The sequence below is a fragment of the Artemia sp. Qi Xiang Cuo genome, chromosome 14, assembly GCF_049724085.1.
Source record: "Artemia sp. Qi Xiang Cuo chromosome 14, ASM4972408v1, whole genome shotgun sequence".
NCBI classification, from domain to species: domain Eukaryota; kingdom Metazoa; phylum Arthropoda; class Branchiopoda; order Anostraca; family Artemiidae; genus Artemia; species Artemia sp. Qi Xiang Cuo.
The window spans coordinates 295,278-296,383 of record NC_142807.1 but is presented as its reverse complement, the minus strand read 5'-3'; the positions used below and the strand labels follow the sequence as shown (position 1 = coordinate 296,383).

Genomic DNA, 1,106 nt, shown 5'->3' with positions numbered 1-1,106 from the left:
ATGAATTTAAATACCTTGGAAGCTGAGTCGATTACACAGGAAAAGTGCAAAATAAGGTCAAGAGAAGAATTTGGCATGGCAAACGCTGCTTTCAATAAACTTAAGCCAGTATGAAAATCAAAGAAGTACTCGCTTGCACTAAAGCTGCGACTTCTTAATAACAACGTTTTGTCCGTGCTATTTTATGCCAGTGAGTGCTGGTAACTAGATGTTGGGACAGGGAAAAGACTCACAGCTTTCAAAATTATGTGCTTGAGATACGTGCTGAATATCGGTTGGCGTCAAAGAGTCAGCAACAAGGAGGTCCGCAGAAGAACTGGCCAGCCGCTTATTACTGAAGTGATTGAGAAGAAGAGATGGAGCTATCTTGGCCACGTCCTTTGGATGGAGGACTCAAGAATCCCGAACCAGGTTCAACATTGGCAGCCGCGTGGGCGTCGACAGAGGGGAAGACCGAGAAACACGCTCAGACGCACATACGATCGTGATCTACGCAGTTGTCACACATCACTACAACCCCAGTGGGAGGATGTACTTGCCACAGCGCCAATACGTAACGTTTACCGAGGCTTCGTCGATGCCCTATGCGCCCCAGATGGCTCAGGAGGACCTAAGTTCTAAGTTCTAAGTAACAATCAAAGGTTACGAGCCTGATAAAATTTGCCTTATTTTCAATAAAAGGAGGAAACGCCCCTTAAAAGTAAAAGAATCTTAATGAAAATCACACCATCAGATTCAGCGTCTCACAGAACCTTACCATGGAGGTTTCAAGCTCCTATCTGCAAAAATGTGGAATTTTGTTTTTTTTTTTTTTCAGAAGAAAGATCCCGGAGGCGTGTTCATTTGTTATTGTTATTTTCCCCAGGGGTTATCGTATCGACACAAAAGTCCTAGAATATAGGGAGATGGCTCATTCAAACGGGTATTAAAAGTTCTAGTGCAATTTTTAAGTGACCAAAAAGATTGGAGGGCAACTGGGCCCCCTCCCCAGCTCCCCCCCCCCAAAAAAAAAAAAATTTATCTAATCAAAATTTTGAGATAGCCATTTTGTTCAGTATAGTTGATAGATCAAAAAATTATGTCTTTAGGTGTAAAATGAACCCCAC

At 42.7% G+C, this 1,106-nt stretch overlaps 1 protein-coding gene across 1 annotated transcript; it reads left to right on the top strand.

Moving 5' to 3' along the window:
- Positions 1-246: 246 nt before the first annotated feature.
- LOC148944025 (uncharacterized) lies at positions 247-621 on the top strand. Its single transcript, XM_089100574.1, has one exon. The coding sequence runs from the start codon at positions 247-249 to the stop codon at positions 619-621; it is 375 nt and encodes a 124-aa protein (XP_088956700.1).
- Positions 622-1,106: the final 485 nt, after the last annotated feature.